Genomic DNA, 22116 nt, shown 5'->3' on the forward strand with positions numbered 1-22116 from the left:
TGAGTGAGCAAAATCTTTACTCTCTAACTGAGTGCTTTTAGGTATAAGAGATCTGGCTGAGGGTTTGACAGATATGTAGAACTGCCTTTTTACTTTAAATCCTGTCATCAGCAGCTCCAACACCGATCTTTGATGCACTGAGCCAATATGAGTGACTGTGAGGAACAGAACCACAAGCCAGTCCGCAGAGAGAAATGAGCCCAAATAGAAACAGTGCTGGCAGGCTGGAGAAAATAAATGACTATATTAATGTGAACAGACAAATGTTGTGGTTTCTAGAGGAAAAGGACAAAGGGGACAGAATTAAAAATGTATGAATGTATGCTAGAGAAACCAGAAAATGATAAAGAGAAGATGGACTGATGGATGCGTGGATAGATGGATGGATTAAGAGAGAGATGGATATGTGTGTATCTACGTTCCTGGCATGTGTTTTTTGCATGCAAGTTATTTAAGGCGGTAGGCAGGCTGGGGGCAACAAGAGGTAAAAGGAAATTCCTCTGGTTTCTGGAGCATTTCTTGCTCTGACAAATGTGGGCCTTCATGTTGGTGGTGCAGAGCACATAGTGGAGATGCCAATCTCATCTACATCTCAATATAGAGTTATCCATTCTGAAGAAATTACTGCTGCTGTGTGTTTTACAGCAAATTACCTCCAACATCTGCTAGACCATTTTTTTCTTCTTTCTTTTTAGTGGTAGGGACCCCCAAATATCACCTTACGAAGTACCCTCTATTTCCAAATGGCACACCCCTACAGTAGATTCAGACTATTGGTTAAGACAATGTTACTATGTTGGGGTAATTAGGATGGTCGAACAAACACATTAATGTTATGAAAGCACCTCAGAAATGTATTTATAATTTTTGAATTAATATGTTCCTTAGGGGTGGGTGATATACCGGTAGACACGATTAACCGATAGAAATATGTCAAACAGTAGAGATTTTGGGATTAGGTAGAGATCTTCTCTATCGCGGTTACACGGTCACGTGACATTGCTGTGCAATGTGGTCATGAAAATGAATAGTTTGCACATATTTTAAGCATTGCAGTTTAAAAACAAGTGATTTTAAGCCCTTGAAATGCAATCAGGCGCGCACGTGAAGACTGTGCTCATACAGCGTGGGAGTATTGAACAGATAAATTTTTGCCGATTTATCATTGAACAGTTAAATACACACACTTGTATGTGTCAAAATGCCCATCTTTGCAAGTATCTTCATAAACACTAGTTTTGAAGCAAACAGCTGAGAAAGAAAGCACATGTGTAACAGTATATTGGATCCGGGCAGCTCTTAAAGTGACAGCAGTCTTATATTCTTGCTGTCAGTCATTCATGTCAATCAGATAACAACAGAGAGAAAATCTCTCACTGCTCTTGACTAAATCACTTTTGTAACTTTAATATTTAGAAATATATATTTAATATACACAGTGAAGAATACGTAGTGTTTTATACATTTGATTACTTCATACAAAGTATGAAGAATTTCTTATTTATTTGTTTTACTGTAGTTATATTGTCCTAATGCTTGTAATTAGTTTCGTATTCCTATTTAATCGACTGTTTACTTGTCTTCAGTGAGCTATAGTTTTTTCTTTTCTTTTTTTAATTTTAGGCTAGTAGTAGTTTTTTGTGATATTGACACTGGTGACAAGAATTTTAATGCCATAAAGACCTTATGTAAAGCAAAAATAACTATAATGTGTTATTGTTACCGTGAAATAAAACGACTCGTATCATGATATAAGATGTTGGTCACCCCTAATATTTTTGCATATAAACTGAGATGGGAGACTTTAAATACTGTTTGTGACTATTTGTAGGTAGGTGTCCTGCAGTACGGGGAGATCTCGGTCCATGAGTGGTCTCTCAGGGACTATCAGACAACACAGGATGTGGTTGAAGCCGCCAAGAACATCAGTCGTCAAGAGGGACGGGAGACTCGCACCGCGTACGCCATACAAATGGCCTGGTATGGTGACCCACTGCTCATTCAAAACAAATGTAGCACGGCCCTCTCTCATATTCCTTTATGAAAGGTATTGCGTTATGTACATTCTGACCTTTCCATGATCCCCCACCACATCCAGAGATAATGTAAAGTATGTAGCATAGTTTAGTCTATCTGGTCAATAGTGCCTTTGTTTTTTTGTTGATGTTTTTAAAGGTGGCTCCTCAGAACTGTAATTCCATTCCTTCCCCTGAGACTCTCATGTACGAGCAAAGAGTTGTTTAAAGAGATTCCTATTCGTTGCACTCTGAGTCCCATTCACACTCTCTCCATTCCTGTAATGTCTGCTTCTGTCATTCTTCTTTATTGGTATCCCAATACCGAATCCCTCCAACACACACATATACACACACATATAGAATACTAACCATAGCTGGCACTGGCTGACCACAAAAGCAAAGGCTCACAAAATGAAACTCATCTCAGATTTTCAGTGACTGCTGGGAAGGAACTTTCTACTGTCTGAAAATGAGATCTGAACAATCCAGTCTAGTCAAGCTATGCATTTTAAAAGGGCCATATCAAGGAAAACAGAATTTCACTTGAATATTTAAATTAATTAATAACACAGAACTCTGTACTCAATACATTTATTGCCATGGGAATATTGCATTAGCATTTTAATAGGATTGGAAACCAAGAAATCTTTCAAAATTTCCACAAAAATTGTGGAACCAAATGACAACACCGCTATTGAATCTACAACGTGAACAAATAATTCCCATGAGTCACTGTTTTTTAGCAAACAAAAAAACACATTGCATGACTAGTGTAGTCTGATTCCTGAACAAATAATGTTAGTGAGTCAGATATTTTAGTGAATCAAAAACAAACAGTGCAATCAGTGTAGTTTGATTCCTGAATAAATAACTTTCATGAGTCGGTTCTTTTTAGTGAATCGACGACATACAAGTACAGTCTAACCAGAATCCGTGTATCATTTGTTCATTTGTTTTTTGATTTAATATTGAGAATAGAAAAATGAGAAAACGCCTCCTTTTTTCGTTTTTTAAGAATTCAGCTTAAATTTTCATTTTTCGTTCAGGGATAGAAAAATGAATAAACAGCTTGAATATTCGATTTCTACATATGGGCAGGAATTAAATGACCTTTTCTGCTGATTGGTCAGCCGAAGATCAAACCGTGCTGTCATCAGTTCTTCCCGTTTTCACGCAGCAGAATAATAGTCCTCCGCTGCTGCAGTTGTACGGATTCTTAACTTAATTTATTGCAACTATATTTCATCTTTTTTCATCAAACATACAGACTAATGAATAGCTAGACTCAACTCATACCGGGGTAATTAATTAATTAGTTAGTTTCAAAATAAATATTTTAAACACTAAGACAAAAAGGAAAGAATAATAAATTGGCTTGGGTATATATAGACCTATAGCAGTGGTCGGCAACAGGTGGCCCGCGGGCCAAAAGTGGCCCGCCAGCAATAATATCTGGCCCACGCCTGTAGCCAGATTATTTTGATAGCGCCTGGTTCTGAAATAAATCTGTCATGACTGCAACAGTTACTCACAATCAGAGTATGGGAGCGGAGCGCGAGTGGAGCGGTGTGATTTTGAATGGAGCGAGGAGCGGATTTTTTAAAAGTCGTAGCGTCGTGGTTTTCACTCGCTCCAAGAGTGCTCCACCACTGCTCCATCACAAGTAAAATTCATACCAACAACCCATAATATAACTGCATATTTAGCAAGAATTCACATGTTAAACATATTTAGCTAGCTAGATAGAAAAGGATCACTCAAATCAGAAAGAATGTGAAGGCTATAATGACTGTAGTGGATATGAGCGGGAAGTTATATTTCTCAAGGAATTTTTTTGTTCCTTCTGAATATTTTCAGCTGACAGCTGACTTTTTTCTCTCAGAATTGCATGATATAAACTTGCACTTGCGAGTTAAAAAGTTATAATTCTGAGATATAAACTTCCATAGAACTGTGATATTTTAAACATAGTGAAATACTTTAGACGCGGAGCAGTGTGGGAGTGGAGTGATTATTAAATGCTTGGAGCGCGGAGGGGAAATTGTTGACGCTCCACTCCGCTCACATACTCTGATCGGACACCGCCACACAAATGTGGCTTTTTGTTAATGACTGTCGCAGGATTTTACACAGAGTAACAACTCACTACCAGTTACAAAATACACTGGAACAGTCAGTCACAGGCAATTCTGGTTGCATTTTTCATCAATTAATATCTTAAATTATCCTTTGATGATATTTTGGCCCGCCATCTAGTGGTGAAATTGTTTTTTGGCCTGATGCCAAACTTACTTGCTGACCCCTGACCTATACTTTACAGATCTTAAATATGCACAAACAGCCTATGTATCATGATAAAAAAGCGACTTTACAGTCTAAAAATAAGGCTATAGCAAAAATTTGCGTTCCCCCTGTCACTTTAAGAACCACTGATCTACACAGAAGAAAGCCCTGTCTAGACTCTGCCCCAGTACGAGTGTCGAGCTATCCATTAGGCTGTTTGTTTAATGAAAAAAGATGAAATGTAGTTGCAACAAATGCGTTAAGAATCCGTACAACTGCAGCAGCGGAGGACTATTATTCTGCTGTGTGATCAGGGTGTCACACTCTGCCAGGGAGCACGGAGCAAGGAACGAGGGAGCGAGGAGTACTTCAAAAGAGAGGCTTTAATAGTCCAACATGGAGCAGAGAAGGCACAGGAACATAGGGAATGACGTTTAGAACCGACAAACATACACAGAAGGACTGGGGCTTTTAAACATAGGGTAATTGGGGAAGACGACGAGACACACCTGGAGCAAATTAACACAATCAACATGAGGGAAAAACTGTGTCACCGGGAACACATGGGGAGCAAAACACACACACAACAGTCCACAAGCCTGACACAGGGGTGCAAACTTGTCACCTTTCGGCGAAATTTGTCGTTTTCACTCTGAAATAGGTCATTCACATGAATCGTGTAGATTTGTAACGAAAAACTAAATTAAGGGGGGGTTGTAGTCTGCGTCGTATCTGCGAGTCATCTGTGTCACGTCACCTGTAGCGTTTTTTTTCCCCTGTTGGCAAAGGAATGGACCCGCCCTACTCTGCCTCTGATTGGCTTACCTTAATGTTCTTTCCCTCATCCAACCAATCTCACTCCTGAAGCCTAACTTTTAGACGCTGCAGGCAACTGTCCATATGGCGGACGTAATGCATTTGTATCTGCTGTAAATTATGGTGTTCCAGTTTAAATGGTGATTACAGTGAGGCTGCTGTTTCTTGTTTGTTTTGTTTTGCGTGAGGCTGCTGTTGCGAGAGCTATGAAGATTGTAAGTTACGTAATCGCTACATTAGTTCGCTACCCTTTGCAAAAAATGCTCCTCAATCTCTACCTTAACATTTATCTCACATATCAGTAAGCTATTACTCTGACATAAAGTCGATTTGAGAACTGTTTGACCTACAAGTAAAACATACCGTTTAATGTTTCGGAATATTAGGATCACTCGGCTCAAGTCAGGCAGCGCTAAACCATAGCTAGGTGTCAGCTTGTAACAGCCTGTTTCAAGACGGAGAAACATCTCGCGTTTAGCTCGTCAGCTGCTTCAAAAATTGAAAAGTGCTGAAATGAAGATTTACAGTGGTTTATTTCTCCTGACTAAGTTCATGTAACATCTTAAGAACAATCCTTGTTGATTGTAGACCGTAGTTGTCGCTCAAACGTCTTTTAATCATATAAAGGTGTTTATCCTTGAATGGTGCACTGCAAAAAATGCTTTTCTTACATTTTATGTCTTGTTTCTAGTCCAAATATATCTAAAAATTCTTAAATCAAGAAGCATTTTCTAAAGTAAAAATTGTCTTGTTTTCAGAAAAGGAAAAAAAAAGTCAAAATTAAGTTAAATAATCTGCAAATGGGGTAAGCAAATAACCTTATTTCAAACCGAAAACAAGATTATTTAGATTTTTGACTTTTTGAAAAAAAAAAAAAAGATTTGATTTAAGAATTTATTAGTATTATTATTATTATTTATTTATTTATTATTAGATATTTGAACTGGAAACAAGACAAAAAATGTAAGAAAAGCATTTTTTGCAGTGTCTAACATTTTTAGTTTGTCACCTTTTTCACTCCTGATGAGTTTGCACCCCTGGTGATACTGCGGAAGAACTGATGACGGTACGGTTTGATCTTCGGCTGACCAATCAGCAGAAAGGGGTGTTTAATTCCAGCTGAGGTGTAGAAATCGAATATTCAAGCTGTTTATTAATTTTTCAGTGTAGTCTGATTCCAGATTGAATGACTCTTATGAACCAGTTCTTTTTAGTGAATCAAAAACTTGGAACACAACCAATGCAGTTTAAACCCAGAACTAATGAATTTTGTAAGCTGTTTTGTTTTAGTGAATAAAATACACAGCTTACAACTTAATGACTTACAATGAGTATTTAACACTGAAACTGTAACATGGATGTTCAGGAATCTAGTCTAAAATCTCTGTCAGTGCTAAACACAATCCTTCATTTTGTCTTGCACAGAATTCATGGACCTTTTTTTGTTTATACCAGGTTCTTCGGCTCTCTTTCTGTGTGAGAGTTTTTTTTATCTCTTTGTGGTGTGTTTCTTTGTGTTTCTACACAATTAAAGACTCATTTAAGACTTTCCACTCTCTGTAAGGCACACACTGGACAGACACACTCTCTCACGGTTGATGAAGTGATAGCAGTAGTTGGCTAAGGTGGGGAAGGTTGTCATAACATGTAGGTTTGCTGATGGAGAGAGAAGGAGAGCTGGCTCAGCAGAGCTGCAGGTGTGGTTACCATCCAGTAGACGGGGCCTTCACTTGTGCAGCTGTTCAAACACAAATGACCATGTTCATTCAGTACATTCACACACACACACACACACACGAACGTGAGAGAATTCAAGTATAGTAATTAATTCAAACTCATAGTAAAATGAAAGAGAGTGTGAGTTAAAAACCACATAAGTCCAGATGTAGCACTCAATAAAGCACAGCAGCCTTTAAATAACAACAGCCCCAGCAATTAACAGACTTATTTGCTCAAATCACTTTCCCTGCTACTTTTTTTTTTCTTTCTTTCTGTCTTTCTTGCATTCTTACTTGCTTTCAAAAGTAATACACTTTAGCATGCTTTTACTAGAAAGACAGTTTAAAAAGATGCTCTTACTAGAAGGATGGTTTAAGCATATTCTGAAGTGCGAATTGAATGTAATGTTTTGAATGTAATGACTCTTAGTAGCATGTTATTTACAAACCCGATTCCAAAAAAGTTGGGACACTGTACAAATTGTGAATAAAAACAGAATGCAATGATGTAGACGGTGGGCCGAGGGGAGATTTCGTGTTTTCAAACGATCTGTGGTGAGGGATAACCCAGTTTTTTATATGTAACCGCTACGCTTTTCAACAAAGCAAATAAAAATTGTTGCCACTCACACACCTTGTCCATTACTATAATATCGGTAACTTTTTCCAGGTTATTTTCCCGGCGAATAGAGCAAGCAGCTACGTGCGGGGTCCGACCTGCATGACGTATTTGTTGCCTTCATCCAATAGCGTGCGTGGAAAGTGTCGGTGTTGGTGACGCGACACACTGGCGCGCTTCGCGCCCAGGATTTCAGATTATTCTATTTAAGATAAGAACTATTTTACCTAATTTTGCTACATATTCAGTTTGACAAAATGAGAATGTAGAAGTAACGTTATCCATTTGTACTATTTTTATTTTATGTAACCACCTTTTGTCAGACGATGTCCTGTCATTTCTTTGTAATCTTTAATAAATATACCCTTCTGATTTAACACATTTGACATAATGGCTTGCTTGGAAACACAACGTCATGAAAAAACGAGACAGACAACTCTTTTTCCCGCCCATGTTTACTTGGAAGAAATGGCAAAACATGAAGTGCTGTATGCATATATTTATTTGAGGGAAGTGGTGGACCCACCATTCCCTTCACAGACATAAGTTGGGAGAAATTTATTAAATCAGTGTTTCTGTGGAAAGACCTTGAGGGCAGAGAAGGTATCATTGCAGAAGAGGCAGTACAGGCATACAAGTTACAAAGCCAGGAACCTACAAACCAGTTAGTCAAACCAGCTAACACAGGGAGTGCTACAGCCATTTCACAAATATCACGAAGATAAAACGAGCACAAAGGAGAAGAGAGAAGGCAGTATTAGTTGAAGAAACTGCAAAGGAAGGTTGGTATTATATTGTATAGACAGGCGGTGCAGTATTAGACATACAGTACAGGTCAAAAGTTTGGAAACATTACTATTTTTAATAAATTGTTATAATTGATCAAAAATACAGAAAAAATTTAATATTGTTATATATTGTTACAATTTAAAATAATTGATTTTCAATTTATTATACTTTAAATTATCATTTATTTCTGTGACACAAAGCTGAATTTTTAGGATCATTATCACATGATCATTTAGAAATCATTCTAATATGATTCATTATCAAAGTTGGAAACAGTTCTGCTGCTTAATATTTTTTCATAACGTGATACTTTTTTAGGATACTTTGATGAATAAAAAGTAAAAAAAAAAAAAAGAAGCTATGTTTTTAAAATAGAAATATTTTGTAACTACAATATACACTACTGGTCAGTAATTTTTTTCTTTTTTTAAATAAAATCAATACTTTTATTCAGCAAGGATGTGTTAAATTGATAAAAAGTGATAGTAAAGAAGATTTATATTATAAGAAAATATTTTATTTTGAACAAATGCAGTTCTTTTTAACCTTTTATTCATCAAATATATTAGGCAGCAGAACGGTTTCCAACACTCACAATAAATCAGAATATTAGAATGATTTCTAAAGGATCATGTGATAGACTGGATGTCACATGTGACACTGAAGACTGGAGTAATGATGCTGAAAATTCAGCTTTGCATCACAGAAATAAATGATATTTTAAATATTTTATTTTTATATTATAAAAATAGAAAACCATTATTTTAAGTTGTAATAATATTTCACAATATTACTGTTTTTGTTCTGTATTTTTGATCAAATAAATGCAGGCTTGATGAGCAGAAGAGACTTCTTTCAAAAACATTAAAAATAGTAATGTTTCCAAACTTTTGACCTGTACTGTACAGTGCAGTATGGACAGTAGTATACAGTTAAGAAAGTAGTATAGGTTACAGTAATACAAATTAAATATATTATATATAAGAGCAGAATAGATATACAGTATGAACAACATATACAGATGTGCGCAGTGTAGTTGCAGTAACAATATAAGATTAGTACAAAAAACTAGATGAAATTTGTTGGCAAACTTTTAAGTTGGCTTGAAAAGGCCTAGCCCGAAAGTGAAGGCAATACAGTTCGATATATGGGTCAAAAAAAATAAAAATAAAATAAATTAGGTGGAAAGAAAAAAAGAATAGATAAAAAATAAAGGTTAGAAAGAAATATAGAAAGAAAGGTTAGAAAGAAATATAGATAGAAAAAAGATAGATATGAAGGAAGGAAGGAAGTTTAATTGAGTGTAAGACCTCAGCGAGTTTAGATTTGAGTTTGTGTTGGGCACTACTGGGCCACCGTAGCCTTGGCTCAATTTGAACATTCTGCGATGGAAGTCAATGGGATTTTCCAGAGTTTTAGTCGTCATTTTTAGGAAAACTAAGTCCAACCAGTTAGAAAAGATATAGAAACTTCAAGCCAACTTAATATAGATAAATACAATTAACAGTAATATAATAAAAACACCCTGCAAAAATTTACCCTTCGAATTATGGCATCATTAACAAGGCCGGGCACCTGAACGCTGTGAAACTGGTTTATTACCCATGTTAAGGGAATAGGTGGAACCAATATATGGAGCATAAGTTTTCCCCTGCATGCCAGACATTCCTCCTCCTGTAAATCATGGCTGGAAGATGTTAGGAGATTTCTACGGAGTGGACTGGATGACACTTCCGCCAGCTCCAGAGGCCATACTGGAACTTGTGCACTGCTCATGTAAAAAAAAACTAATTGTGTTAAGGGTAGATGCACATGTAAACTGCATGAGCTGCCATGTACAAACCTCTGTCAGTGTGTAAACTGTGACAATAAGTCACTTGAAGATGACTAGGGCACATGCGTGTATGCATGTACACATGTGGGGAGTGGTGTGTTTGTGTGTTGGCTACTCCTGCAGAAGTAAATCTGTATGACATGTTTATGTACATTATAACTCAGCTCTCTTTGATAGCCCATGTTCTTTGATAGTTATACTTATAATCTTGTGTCTTTTACATGCAGTTTATGTTATTTGATAGTTATAATCTTATTTCTATTACATACAGTTCTAACTGTCTTAAAACATCAACAGGTTCATGTTTGCCTTGAGTTTTTGGCGAACGTTTGCAAAACGGTCTGAGGTAATTATCCGCCAACATACAGTGGAGCTGTAGTCTATGTGAGTTGGACGAAGTATTACCGTTAGAATGGAATGTTTACACCAAATCAAATATGTAATCGCATGATGCTAGCTACTGCCAGAGCCGATAAATATGTTATTCTACGACGGCTCTGGCTACTACTAGTTCGCCAGCTGAAACGTTACCCAACTTAAAACGACACTAACGAGACGCTTACACATGTTTGAACAACACGGTGTACAAAACAAACATTTTATATAGATATATTATAATTAAATGAATACTTACAATCACACAAAGAATGTCCTTGACGATGATCAATGCGCTGCTGCTGCTCATGTTTGATAGCTAAATCATCTGTGACGTGTAACAGCTGTTCTAAATAAACTACATCTGATTGGTTAATAATAATCCCATGTCAGTATCTTGCCGCGCTATTGGCTCAACTGATATAGTAGGCAACCGCGTTTGCCTGCAAATTTACGGTTCGTGCATTATGATTTCTGGGAAAATGTGCAATAAATGGGAGTGGCAACACTTTTCATATCGTTGAGAATAAAACAACCGTCCCAACTTTACAAATCCAGGTTCTCCCTCCATGGGGATCATCCATTTCGAAAAGTAAAGCAGATACGGACCCTCGGCCCACCGTCTAATGTGGAAGTTTCAAATTTCAATATTTTATTCAGAATATAACATAGATGACATATCAAATGTTTAAACTGAGAAAATGTATAATTTTAAGGGAAAAATACGTTTATTTTAAATTTCATGGCATCAACACATCTCAAAAAAGTTGGGACAAGGTCATGTTTACCACTGTGTGGCATCCTCTCTTCTTTTTATAACAGTCTGCAAACGTCTGGGGACTGAGGAGACAAGTTGCTCAAGTTTAGGAATAGGAATGTTGTCCCATTCTTGTCTAATACAGGCTTCTAGTTGCTCAACTGTCTTAGGTCTTCTTTGTCGCATCTTCCTCTTTATGATGAGCCAAATGTTTTCTATGGGTGAAAGATCTGGACTGCAGGCTGGCCATTTTAGTACCCGGATCCTCCTTCTACGCAGCCATGATGTTGTAATTGATGCAGTATGTGGTCTGGCATTGTCATGTTGGAAAATGCAAGGTCTTCCCTGAAAGAGACAACGTCTGGATGGGAGCATATGTTGTTCTAGAACTTGGATATACCTTTCAGCATTGATGGTGCCTTTCCAGATGTGTAAGCTGCCCATGCCACACGCACTCATGCAACCCCATACCATCAGAGATGCAGGCTTCTGAACTGAGCGCTGATAACAACTTGGGTTGTCCTTGTCCTCTTTAGTCCGTATGACTTGGCGTCCCAATTTTCCAAAAAGAACTTCAAATTTAGATTCGTCTGACTACAGAACAGTTTTCCACTTTGCCACAGTCCATTTTAAATAAGCCTTGGCCCAGAGAAAACGCCTGCGCTTCTGGATCATGTTTAGATATGGCTTCTTTTTTGACCTATAGAGTTTTAGCCGGCAACGGCGAAGGGCACGGTGGATTGTGTTCACCGACAATGTTTTCTGGAAGTATTCCTGAGCCCATGTTGTGATTTCCATTACAGTAGCATTCCTGTATGTGATGCAGTGCCGTCTAAGGGCCCGAAGATCACGGGCATCCAGTATGGTTTTCCGGCCTTGACCCTTACGCACAGAGATTGTTCCAGATTTTCTGAATCTTTGGATGATATTATGCACTGTAGATGATGATAACTTCAAACTCTTTGCAATTTTTCTCTGAGAAACTCCTTTCTGATATTGCTCCACTATTTTTCGCCGCAGCATTGGGGGAATTGGTGATCCTCTTGCCATCTTGACTTCTGAGAGACACTGCCACTCTCAGAGGCTCTTTTTATACCCAATCATGTTGCCAATTGACCTAATAAGTTGCAAATTGGTCCTCCAGCTTTTCCGGCCTCTTATTGCTACCTGTCCCAACTTTTTTGGAATGTGTAGCTCTCATGAAATCCAAAATGAGCCAATGTTTGGCATGACATTTCAAAATGTCCCACTTTCAACATTTGATATGTTATCTATATTCTATTGTGAATAAAATATAAGTTTATGAGATTTGTAAATTATTGCATTCCTTTTTTATTCGTAATTTGTACAGTGTCCCAACTTTTTTGGAATCAGGTTTTTACAAATGAAAATACATTATTGTTTAAATTTATATTAAATGCAGTTAGTTGAATTTAAAAGCTTTTTGACCTACTTAATTACACCTTAATATGTAATTTCATAATTAATTTGACTGTACTGTCAAAAGTATGAACAAGCATTTATGGTAAACTAAAATATACTTTAATGTTGAAGCCATGTATGTCATGTATTTAAAAATATTTGTAATTACAGATTTGTAATGATGAATTTGCAATTTAGCAAAATATATTAACTTTAAATGTAGTTAAAATTTCAATCAAGTACTTAAAGTATAATTTTTAATTTGACACACACACACACATAGAAGCAATCAATCAATCAGATTCCAAACTCTCCACCATGGCCAAGACCAAAGAGCTGTCCAAGAATGTCAGGGACAAGATTGTGACCTACAAAAGGCTGAAATGGGCTACAAGACCATCGCCAGGCAGCTTGGTGAGAAGGTGACAACAGTTGGTGCAATAATTCGCAAATGGAAGAAACGCAAAATAACAATCTCCCTCGGTCCGGGGCTCCATGCAAGATCTCACCTCATGGAGTTTCAATGATCATGAGAACGGTGAGGAATCAGTCCAGAACTGGGAGGATCTTGTCAATGATCTCAAGGCAGCTGGGAACATAGTCACCAAGAAAACAATTGGTAACACACTACGCCGTGAAGGACTGAAATCCTGCAGCACTTGCAAGGTCCCCCTGCTCAAGAAAGCACATGTACATGCCCGTCTGAAGTTTGCCAGTGAACATCTGAATGATTCAGATGGGTGAAAGTGTTGTGGTCAGATGAGACCAAAATCAAGCTCTTTGGCATCAACTCAACTCGCCGTGTTTGGAGGAGGAGGACTGCTGCCTATGACCCCAAGAACACCATCCCCACTGTCAAACATGGGGTGAAAACATTATGCTTTGGGGCTGTTTTTCTGCTAAGGGGACAGGACAACTGCACTGCATCAAAGGGACGATGGACGGGGCCATGTACCGTCAGGGGCAGGGCATTGAAAATGGGTCGTGGATGGGTATTCCAGCATGACAATGACCCAAAACACAAGGCCAAGGCAACAAAGGAGTGGCTCAAGAAGAAGCACATTAAGGTCCTGGAGTGGCCTAGCCAGTCTCCAGACCTTAATCGCATAGAAAATCTGTGGAGGGAACGGAAGGTTCGAGTTGCCAAACGTCAGCCTCGAAACCTTAATAACTTGGTGAGGATGCAAAGAGGAGTGGGACAAAATCCCTCCTGAGATGTGTGCAAACCTGGTGGCCAACTACAAGAAACGTCTGACCTCTGTGATTGCCAACAAAGGTTTTGCCACCAAATACTAATTCATGTTTTGCGAAGGGGTCAAATACTTGTTTTACTCATTAAAATGAAAATCAATTTATAACTTTTTTGAAATGCATTTTTCTGGATCTCTCACTGTTCAAATAAACCAACCATTAAAATTATAGACTGATCATTTCTTTGTCAGAGGGCAAACGTACAAAATCCGTAGGGGATCAAATATTTTTCCCCCACTGTATATGTGCACATTCAATACAATTATGCACACTTTGTTTTCACAGGGGTTCTTGCCTTCTAGATTTTCTCCCTCACAACATCCTGTGTATAAATATCTTCATGGAACAAACATTCTTATCCATCATTAAAACCTGCCCTCTATTTTTCACATACCACATCAGAACAGTTCCATACTCTTTTGTCAGTTCTCCTTTTGTCCCTCTGTGTGGAAAATTAGAGTGTGATTTTCTTTCTCACATGATTTCGATTCCATCTCAAGCACAGATAGTATATTCAAAGTTACTATTTTTTGTGTTTCCACTTTTGTTTGCTTCCTTACTACAGTACATTTACCGTTATTCACGTCTCCTATCCTGCTTTCCCTGGATGTGATTAGGCATAAGGCTGCTGGTTGTTTTTAAACTCTGCACTCTTGCGGGTAGCCACATAGTTATATTTAGCTAGAGTCTGGACGACCGCCTGAAAATCACTAAGTTGACTAACACTGGCTGTGCCACAAAACTGACATCTTGCAAAATGCATGTCACCCTCACACAATCAGCACAGAAACCTGCTGCATGAATTGCTGCTTCAAACGTATAAGTTATCTGCATTAGTTTGTGCTTGTGTGAATTTTAATACAAAATATGGACAGTTTTCAGACTGATACAGGTCTTGAAATTACAGGAATTATACAGGGTCCCAAAAATATAAACTTAAAACTTAAGCCACACTTAAAATGTATATAATATTTTTCTATTTAGCAAAATGATGAAACCATATGGCATTTTATTTTTACAATGTTTTCTATCTTAAAATATATTTTAAAATATCATTTATTCCTGTGATTTTCAGCAGGCATTCTTGAGAAATCAAATGTTGATTTGGTCAATGAACATTTCTTATTGTTATCAATGTTGAAAGCAAATATGCTGAAAACTGTAATACAATTTCTTTTAATCATTTGATAAATAGAAAGTTAAAGGATGTGTGTTTACTGGAAATCTTGTAGTAACATTATTAATTGTATTTTTTTTTTCTCTTACTTTTGATCAATTGTGCCTTTATCTATGAAAAAACCACTAAGACGTTTAACTGTTTCCTTTTTCTCACCCATGTCTAGCACTGAGGCCTTTAGTCCAGACAGAGGAGCGAGGGAAGGGGCCACTAAAGTGATGATAGTCGTGACAGATGGAGAGTCCCATGATGGCGAAGACCTTCCTGATTCCTTGGCTGAATGTGAAAAACGTAACATCACCAGATACGCCATCGCTGTAAGTACAAATACACATTCCTACCATAATTAAACTTGACCCTTGGAAAAACCTACAACCCCTCCTAAAAAAACCAGCGAGCAGCAGAGTGTATGCCTGAATATCAGATCTCCACTTAAACTGACCATAATTGCCACTGCTCTATTTTCAGTGTCTCTGCTCAGCTCCACCCGGATCTCTCGCTCTCTGTCTGCGTTTGAATGATAAAACTGTCTTCCCTCATTCTTTAAACAATCATAACCACATTATTGCTGTTCAGAAATAGACTTAAACGGGGTTCCTTGCCATCAAAGGAATGAACCACACCCTAAAACCTCTCGACACTGACACCCTGCCCCTCTTCTTCACTGCCACCCTAAACCACAACAGCGCAAGAAAAATACAAAGTGAAGCTGCCACTATCAGAGCCTGGGGTGTCAGTGTAGACAAAATGGCTTTCCAACTAGACTGTCTAGTTGCTTGTATCTTGATAAAATTATATAAATTTATACTCTGAAATTGCTAGTAAATTTCACAAATAATTACAAAGAAACAGCAAGTAACATTCAATTAAGTTAAACATTTTGAATAGGAAGACTGAAATTTTATTTTCTTGTAAAACTTACTTCAATCGTCTTTGTTGTATTTACAACTTTTTTATAGTGTACAAATAAAAAGTAGTATATTTGTTTTATTACAATTCAGATTTGTGCGTAAAGTGCCCAAAAGCTGACATCAACACTTATGTCATATAGAGCTAAGGGCTGGATTTACATCGTATTCCTGTCGGCTCAACCAATGAAGTAAATTTGATGTAGGTCGAACTGCCTGTCTAACCAATGGAAGACGGTTATTTTAAGCTTGAAACTTGGAAACTTGAAAGCAGTCTTTATTTTAGCATTTCTGTTTGGTGCCTCTAGTGGCACAGAAGTTTTGTTACACCCTTCACCTTTAAAATATTCTGACAGTGGAACTGAGTATGAACTCCTCATCAGATATAGTTTCCTTTCATCAGGCTATTCATGATTACAGTCATATCTTATAATGTCTGAAGGCAAACTATTTTTTTTTTTTGGTCCTATAATCTGAGACCAACAGAACAGATTTTACACAGGAGGAAAGCTGATAGCTTGTTCTAATTCATGGAGGATTCAGAGAGAGCTCTTGCATATTTTAATTCTGGTATTTGTAATAAGACTGTGGTAACCTCAGGTAAAACCATCCATGATCTCTCATTACCATGACTGGATGTGGCTATATTTTCTATAAAACAAACTATGACATTTGTTATTCAAAGAAGCATAGACGTTGAGAAACTACAAATACTACTGCCAATAAAAATTAAACCTGTTCTATTGTTTTATTATTATTTATATACTGTTATAGTATTTTTTTCGAAAAATTGTGCTTTTGTCATTTTATTGTTTTTGATCATTTTATTTAGCTTTAATTTATTTCAGTTTTAGTACTTCATCTTAAACTTATTTTATTTCAGTGAGATTCCAATGCAACATTTCCTAATTTTCTAATTTTCTAGTTTTCATGTTTATTTTATTTAACTTCAGGTTTTTTCACTTAACAAAAAAATGTATAGTTTTAGTTATAGTTAAGAAGACTGGTTGTTGTTATGTTATTATTCCCTCAATTCTATATTAATGTAACAATTTATAAGCTCAAAAGGGAATTGTATATAAATAATTACAATTAATTATGATTAATTACAATTATTTATATCGGCTGACAGTAATAACTGTAGCAGAATTAAATCGCCATCAATTTATCTGTCCGTCCAGCGAACATTCAGTGCAAGTTCATATCAACTCTAAGAAAGGATATTTTTTTGGCCACAGAAAATACTTTCCTAAGTATTAATACATTAGAGCATGTAGTAAGGATCAAAAATCGTAAAGAGACATTAATTTGCAAAGCAGAATCAGAAACTCATGTAATTTGTGCACAAGAGTTTTATTAACTAAACACTAACGCAGACTAGTCTAACTAACAAACATACGTACAATCACTCATTCATGGGGAAAGGGCTAATGAGAGTTGATGGATGAAACCATCAGGAAAACCAGAGAACGCAGTTATGGAAAAAGTAATTTAACCACCTGAGTAAAACCATCAGCGCCATTTATAATGGGGTCTATAACTACTAATAACCTCTGTTTTGTTTAGTTAAATGTGCAATACTTTGAATGCATTTGCTCGTGACGAATGTCCAGAATGCAGTCTCAGATGAAAGTCTTAATGGTTTCAAGGTTTTGGACGCCCTATCACGTTCTTCCGGGTTGAAGAGTGATGAATTCCAAAGATGTTCTGAGGTAGAAATGTTCTTCCAGGTAGAGAGTGGAAAAAGAGCTAAGAAAGAGATCTGCTGAGGTCTGAGGAGCTTTGGTTAAATGGAAAGACAAGGCCGCAAGGCCTGGCACAAAAGCTTAGAGGGTCCAGAAAAAGTTCTAGCTCACATCCTCTTAGGATCTTTAATACAAACTATTAAAGATTCTTAGAAAACTTATATGTTGCATATATAATATACACTCTCAATTAGATCATCCGAAGACGAATTGATAGAGACCAAACATGATATACATGAGGTAATATTAACTAGTGTTCAGTCATAAGCATGCATAAAACAGGGTACAATACACAAAAACATATACAAGAACAGTAATAATATACACAATGACCTGAAGATATGTGTGTTCATTCAAAGAAAGGTTTTTCTATGAATTAATTAGAGAAGAGTCCATTTTTTTTGGCATAATGTCTTTTTCCTAAGGGAATATGAAGTGAGTGTTGCTCTACCCACATTCCTTTGAGCAATAAAACAAGTGTTATCAAATGGGTTGCCATGGAACCAGAGGCCTGTTCTGCCTCTCTTAGGTGTATAAGACCTTCATAGACCCTCATAGTTGGCCTTTTGGTTAGGTGAGGGGGCATAAGAGATTATTTGTTAAATATAGCAAATAGTTGTGTGTCTGATTGGTCCAAATGTTACATTAAATTATATATAATTAAACATTATTATATTAAGATTATAACAGTATTTAGTAAGCCTTTTAACACTGACTGTTTGGCGGTGCAGGTAAAGGGTTAGTACTGTTTGGGTTTTTCCCATAAGCAGCAGAGATTGACAGCGCATAATCAAAAAGAGTGGTGCAATTTAAAATTTTCCCCAGTGCAATCTCTAACAAAATTTAATATAAGCCCATTGGTTATATAGTGAAGCTTAACCACAAGAAAGTGTCCAAAGAAATAAAAAAGGACCAGAATAAATGTCAAACCATCTGAATTTCATTTACTTTTCAATTTTAACTGCCTCTCACTGCTGTTCTGGGTGATTTGACATTTCTACTGTACTCCACTCATTGGAACGGAGGACAGCGTGTAAACCTGCTCCTGACTGAGCCCATGTTTTGCTCTATTAGACAAACAGTGCCAAAATGGTGTCCAGATTTGCCGAGTCATCTGGGTAATATGTCTCTCTGCGTCTCCTCTGGGCAACTGTGGAATAAAATTATGACAGCTGGTTTTAATGCCCCGCCAGCCAAAGCATAGCTTTCATGTTTTGATGTGTTTTATGTTCTCCCTCTCTCCTTTCTCGTTCTCTTCATCCTGCACAGAACTAGGGAACGGATGGAAAAGTAAAACACTCGCGGGAGAGAAGAGAAACAACCTCAGATGCATTTCTGTACTGGTCGCGTGGCGCTGCCAGGATATGTTTTAGACATTACAGGATAGAGATGCTGGGAATGTGAACATGGTGGGTGTGGGTGGGAGTTCAGAACAAGATACTAGGAATGTGCAACATTTACCACTGTAAATTATGGCAGATGTGAACTAAAATAGATTGAATATTGTAGATTCTATTGCTTAATTATTGCTTATGAACTAAAATACCCTCCTGTGTGTGACTACCTTGCTACTAGTTGGGAACATGCTTGGAAAGTTTCCAGTTGCTCTCTGATTGTTTTTGAGACCCGAAATCCGTCCCAGTCTCAGATGATACCTAGTAAGAAATCCTCAGTTCTCCATCCATTGTTTTTCCAGTGACTGAGTGAAATTCTCTCTGTTTCCTCTGCGTAGGTGTTTCTAGGATGAGTTTCCTCTGAGTCCTGTATCCCATCATTAATTGATCTATCAGATCATCTGTATTCACCCTAATGGAATGGAGGAGGTGTTGGTTCTCTGGATGAGAGAATCTATATTGTTGTTGTTCTTCATCTACTATCTGATTGTCTCAAACAAGACTAGTGAACAAAAGCCTGAGGAATCAGCATTTTCGATTAATTTACTTAAAACTATTTGCTCTCTCTCTTTCACAGGTATTAGGTCACTACATCCGCAGACAGCAAGATCCCGAGACCTTTATCAATGAGATTAAGTACATTGCCAGTGATCCCGATGATAAATACTTCTTCAATGTGACGGATGAAGCTGCTCTTAATGACATTGTAGATGCATTGGGGGATCGCATATTTAGTCTAGAGGGTAAGAGAAAGAAAAACTGATTTTTTTTCCCTTGAAGAGCAAGTGTGCTTCTTTGACCTAAAAAGAACAGAAAATAAGATTTGCCTTTTATTGAGGATGGTTATGATGTTTTTTAACATATTTGTACACTTGAACCAAACTTGAAAATGTATGCAAATACAAAACATGTCAGACCAAGCAATATTTATTAAATTCATATTTAATATGAATGATACTTTTTAGATATAAAGTGCCAATGAAACTTTTATTTTAGGAATAAGTATGTTTCAAGACAAGCAACATTTTACCCAAAAATGCATGGACATCATGAAAAAAAAAAACAAGATATCACTTGATATGAATCACTGATCACTGATGAATAGAAAGTTCAAAAGAATAGCATCTATTTGAAATAGAAATATTTTGTAACATTATAAATGTCTTTTTTTGTGCAAATTGAATGTGTCCTTTTAGTGAGAAAAGGTTTATTGATATAAATGACATTTGCATTGTAATTTGATTGCAGCACTTGTATGTGTATTCATTTGCAGTGTATAATGCAATGTTAATGAGTTCTGCTGTTGCAGGGACCCTGGGATACAATGAAAGTGCCTTTCTCATGGAGATGTCTCAGATTGGTTTTTCGACACACATTTTGGATGTGAGTTTCAATGTATTTTATGTCCACATGCAGTTGTACCTATTTAAATATTTGTAATTATAAACTGAGATGCTGTATGTATAATAGATGGCATAAAACAAGCAATCATAATGAGCTATATTATTTTGGACCATACTTTAGGATGGCATCTTGTTTGGCATGGTGGGTGCATATGACTGGGAGGGAGGCGTCCTGATGGAGAGCAAAGAAGGGCAGCTCAAGCCCTCAAGAGAGGCCTTCGAGAAAGAGTTCCCATTGGAGCTGAAGAATCACGCAGCCTACCTAGGTAAGATTTTACTTTGGGAAACCAACCATCAAATAAACAATTCTTTAAGTTTGTATGTTAACATTTACAGCTATTTATTAAGATGTGGATGTGTGAACTTCTGCAGGTTACACAGTGTCATCAGTGATTGTAGGTGACTGGAGGAGGTTGTATGTTGCTGGTGCACCTAGATTCAAGCACAAAGGAAAGGTCATCCTGTTTGACCTCACCCCTGAAGGCGATGTCTTAATTACACAAGCCCTAAATGGAGAACAGGTGGAGATTTGTCCTTCTTACATTTATTTATACTAACACCCTCCACTATCACACACTCTGTCTCTGGTCCACAAATGAGATCTCCATCAAACCCTTGTGTGATGTCCAATTCTTTGAGTTTTACATTATCCTTCTTTTCTCAGCTGATTTTTTGTATTGCTTTTCCTCTCTCAGTCCTTCTTTCACACCACATTCCTGCTCTCGTGCAATTAATGAGTTTATTTTCTTATTAAACAAAAGCAAACGAGCTTCATTTTCTCAGACCACTCCTAAAATCAAAGTGATACTTAGAACAAAATCCAGGAATTTGTGCTCTGCATTTAACCCATCCAAAGTGCACACACACAACAGTGAACACACACACACACCGTGAACTCACACCCGGAGCAGTTGGGGGTTCGGTGCCTTGCTCAAGGGCACCTCAGTCGTGGTATTGAGCGTGGAGAGAGCACTGTACATTCACTCCCCCCACCTACAATCCCTGCCGGCCCGAGACTCGAACCTGCACCTTTTTGGATTACGAGTCCGACTCTCTAACCATTAGGCCACGACTTCCCCCATATATATATATTTATATATCTCTCTCTCTATGTGCATGTACATACTTACTGACTGACTGATTTTTGAACTAATTAGTGTATATTTTTCAGCAATGATCAATTTATCAGCCATAACATCAAATTTATAGGCTTATTTCCCTAATGGAAACACATTGGTTAAAAAGCATGGGAACCTTCAGATTGCTTAACATCTTTATTCTCTCTGCAGATTGGCTCATATTTTGGCAGTGAGGTGTGCGTGGTGGATGTGGATCAGGACGGAATAACAGACATCCTGCTCATAGCTGCTCCCATGTTCCTGGGAGCAGGAAACAAAGAAACAGGCAAAGTCTATGTCTACTGTCTGGATGGGGTGAGAACCACAGTGGCAGTACTGTTTGTGTGATGTATATGTGAGAAACAGAGATAGATTCATTCTATCACGCTAAACAACATATTCCTCTAGACTTAAATGTATGCCATTTCAGTAAATGAATGTGTAATTGTATGATTACATTTTATCTGAAAATTTTCTTTTCTGACTCTT

General features: G+C 37.3%; 1 protein-coding gene across 2 annotated transcripts in view; it reads left to right on the plus strand.

The window, feature by feature from the left end:
• Window positions 1-22116, plus strand: part of LOC306878436 (integrin alpha-10-like) — a 43870-nt gene that overhangs the window by 13514 nt on the left and 8240 nt on the right. For both annotated transcript variants that reach the window (XM_079430789.1, XM_079430790.1), the window contains 7 exons: window positions 1832-1980; window positions 15226-15376; window positions 19684-19849; window positions 20416-20489; window positions 20631-20775; window positions 20882-21030; window positions 21799-21942. In XM_079430789.1, the coding sequence (XP_079286915.1) occupies window positions 1832-1980; window positions 15226-15376; window positions 19684-19849; window positions 20416-20489; window positions 20631-20775; window positions 20882-21030; window positions 21799-21942 (978 nt within the window). The remainder of the gene's footprint in view (window positions 1-1831; window positions 1981-15225; window positions 15377-19683; window positions 19850-20415; window positions 20490-20630; window positions 20776-20881; window positions 21031-21798; window positions 21943-22116) is intronic.

Source organism: Barbus barbus, assembly GCF_936440315.1.
Source record: "Barbus barbus genome assembly, chromosome: 12".
NCBI classification, from domain to species: Eukaryota; Metazoa; Chordata; class Actinopteri; order Cypriniformes; family Cyprinidae; genus Barbus; species Barbus barbus.